The sequence below is a fragment of the Ascaphus truei genome, chromosome 20 (genome assembly GCF_040206685.1).
Source record: "Ascaphus truei isolate aAscTru1 chromosome 20, aAscTru1.hap1, whole genome shotgun sequence".
Lineage (NCBI taxonomy): Eukaryota > Metazoa > Chordata > Amphibia > Anura > Ascaphidae > Ascaphus > Ascaphus truei.
Genome location: NC_134502.1, coordinates 31,037,337 through 31,040,958, shown reverse-complemented (window position 1 = coordinate 31,040,958; position 3,622 = coordinate 31,037,337). Strand labels below are relative to the sequence as shown.

The following is a 3,622-nucleotide window of genomic DNA, read 5'->3' as shown; positions in this document are numbered from 1 at the left end:
ATTCCGTTACTGCCACTCAGCCTTCCGTTACTGCCACTCAGCCTTCCGTTACTGCCTCTCAGCCTTCCGTTACTGCCACTCAGCCTTCCGTTACTGCCACTCAGCCTTCCGTTACTGCCACTCAGCATTCCGTTACTGCCTCTCAGCCTTCCGTTACTGCCACTCAGCCTTCCGTTACTGCCATTCAGCCTTCCGTTACTGCCACTCAGCCTTCCGTTACTGCCCCTCAGCCTTCCGTTACTGCCACTCAGCCTTCCGTTACTGCCACTCAGCCTTCCGTTACTGCCTCTCAGCCTTCCGTTACTGCCACTCAGCCTTCCGTTACTGCCACTCAGGCTTCCGTTACTGCCGACAACCTTTGTCCATCTGCCACCCGGTTTGTCTCCAACAATATTCTTGGACTCCTTGCTGTAAGAATATGTTCCGCTCCTAGCCCTTCTGCCTGGTGATCCATTTGGACGCCTCCCTGGATCAGGCAAGAGATACTCCACCGGTAGCGTATAGCCAATAAAGAATATCACTTGTGAGCACATTCACATGTCTTAGACAGGTCTGCAACCCTGCCTTTCACCATTATCACCCAGCATAAAGCAAGGGATTCTGGGAAATGACATGCAAATGAGCACACAATGTGTCACCTTTTGCCTGGAATATCCCTTCACATGGAGCCCATTTAAGCTGATGTATCGCCGTTCACACAGCTTTAAAGCACAGCGTGGGACTAGCAAAAAAAGTCAAACCACTCTTGTGAGATATATAAATATCATCACAATACATTCATGCAATCGCTAAAAAATGTATATTCTTTTTAATATTCTACATATTGGTGGTGGGGTCAATATATTTTACAGACCGATAATACAGAATTTCACATTATAACGCATAGGATTCAACACAGGGGTAACTCGGAATATCATAACATCTCCCACTTCAATCCGTCAGTGAGACCAATAACCCTTTATACTTCTGGACGGCCCAATTCTTGCACACAGTGTTCCGATCAATGAAATATGACTGTGCATCTTCCCATGTGTTAGTTTGGACACAATGGATCCAATCTTATTAGTGAAAGGTCATCAAACTAAGCAGTATCTATTCCAGAGGTCCCTAAACTTGAACATCAATTGTCTTACCATCTTAACTGTTTAAAGAGGTTCCTATGTTGGGTTACCTCTCTCTCCTTTCATTCTAGAAATCTGTTGAATAGTGAAACCTTCTCCTCAGGGCTGCCCCGATCTCCTGGTTCCTCAGGCTGTATATGATGGGGTTGAAGAAGGGAGTCACCACCGTGTAGAGCAGAGATAGGACCTTGTTTATGTTAAATGAATGTCCTCTAGATGGAATAACATAAATAATAATCAGAGTCCCATAATATGTGCACACAACCGTGAGATGGGAGCTGCAGGTGGAGAAGGCTTTCTGTCTCCCAGTGGTGGAGGAGATCCGGAGGATGGTGAGGAAGATACATGCGTAGGTCCCAATGATGAATGCAAAAGGCAAGAGAGTTACAGCGATGGTTAGAACAAAGCTTTCCATTTCAATGAAGGAGATGTCTGAGCACGAGTGTTTTACAAGAGGAGCAAAATCACAGAAGAAATGGTCAATGACATTGGGTCCACAGAACTGTAACTCAGTGGTCGGAAAAGTTATAAACAATGTCCCCACAAATCCTAAGAACCAAGACCAGATGACGAGCTGGAGGCAAAGTTTGAGATCCATAATGGTGGTGTAACGCAAGGGGTGACAGATGGCCAGGTATCGGTCGTAGGACATCACGGTGAGAAGCAGACACTCTGCAGCCCCTGTGCAAGCAAAGAAGTGAAGTTGACTGATGCAGCTAGCAACAGACATGGTGCCACCTTCTCCCCATATGAGGCGCAACATGTTGGGGACAATCACTGTGGTGAGCAGGATGTCGGATAAGGACAAGTGGGAAAGGAAGAAGTACATGGGAGAGTGGAGTTGGTGACTGGTTGACACCAATGTGATGATCAGGAGATTACTACTTATGGTCATAATGTAAGTTACGAGGATCAGAGTAAAGAGTAAAATCTTGAAACTGTGAAGATTCTGGAATCCAAGAAGCAGGAATTCTGTGACTATTGTGCGATTGTTCCCAAACATTGCCTGTTAACAAGGTAAACACAAATTACTTCTTCGATATTTGGGATAAACTCAGACTTTTCTTCACCAATAACATGCACAAGTCTAACCCAGGCCGACTCTTCTCTGTCTTTGACTCCCTACTCAGACCATCCTCAGCTGCCTCTTCTTCTTCCTCCATCTCACCTCAGGACTTTGCTGACTATTTTAAGGAAAAGGTGGAATTCATACATCAGAACATCCCCTATGTTTCCTCCTCCCACCCTACACCGCTTCCTAACTCTCCTCCTGCATTCCTTGACTCTTTTAAACTGTATACTGTCACAGAGGAGGGTGCGTCACTGTTGATCACCTCTTCTCCCTCTACCACTTTCCCTCTTGACCCCATTCCCTCACATCTCCTAAAACCTCTTGGTCCTACTATAATCCCCACGCTCACATACATTTTTAACTCGTCCCTCTACTCTGGTACCTTTCCCTCTTCCTTCAAACATGTAACAGTCATACAATTACTCAAAAACCGCAAGCTTAACCCTACCTGTCTTTCTAACTATCCACCTGTCTCCCTCCTGCCTTTTGCCTCTAAACTCCTTGAATGTCTTGTAATCTCTCGCCTGCTCTATTTTCTCACCATCCTGACTCTTTTGTTCCGCTCAACGATGTCTTCTCTCTACCCTCTTTGTATCTAAAGCCCTCTCCCGCCTTAAACCTTTCTCATTGACTGGCCCACACCTCTGGAATGCCCTTCCCCTCTATACCTGACTAGCACTCTCTCTATCCACCTTTAACACCCACCTTAAAACACATCTGCTTTTCAAACGGAGTATTAGCTCCGTGGCTGATATTATACACCTGATACATAAAGCTTGGCCCCCTGCAGACGCACGTACCAGAACTCCCTCCTACTGTCTCTACATCCTTCTTACCTACCAATTAGATTGTAAGCTCTTGGGAGCAGGGACTCCTCTTCCTAAATGTTAATTTTTAAGCACTTATTCCCATGATCTGTTATTTTTTATTTATATTATTGTCACATGTATTACTGCTGTTAAAAGCTATATACATTAATGACATTACAGTATACTGTATAAATAAAGACACACATACATACATACATACAAACATACATACATACATGAGATGTGGTTGATGGTTGGAAAACTACCCATTCCACTGTCGCTCCGTTTATCTCAGCCTTACTCCCCCCCTGCACTATGCTTAGGATTTTCTCCTTTTGTCTTTACTCCTGTCTTTCACCTACAACCTTTTCCCTCACCGCCCCATACCTGTGGAAGGACTTTACTCTCCATATACGCAAAGCTACATGTCTCCCGGCTTTCAAACCCAGTCTTGAGAAACAGCTTATAGGTGGACAATCTGAATAGCCTGGAATCATGCGTACAGATGTAGAAAGCTTCATTGCTCCTCCGGATAACACAACATATCCCATTAAACTCATCAAAATCAGTTTCCCAAACATCAATAACTGATTCATTTGTTTCTTACGTTTGCCAAAACT

The 3,622-nt window shown here is 44.6% G+C and overlaps 1 protein-coding gene across 1 annotated transcript; it reads right to left on the bottom strand.

Annotated features, from left to right (window-relative positions):
• Positions 1-1,188: 1,188 nt before the first annotated feature.
• Positions 1,189-2,124, bottom strand: LOC142471180 (olfactory receptor 5P66-like). Its single transcript, XM_075577969.1, has one exon. It carries the CDS (start codon positions 2,122-2,124, stop codon positions 1,189-1,191), a length of 936 nt encoding a protein of 311 aa, XP_075434084.1.
• Positions 2,125-3,622: the final 1,498 nt, after the last annotated feature.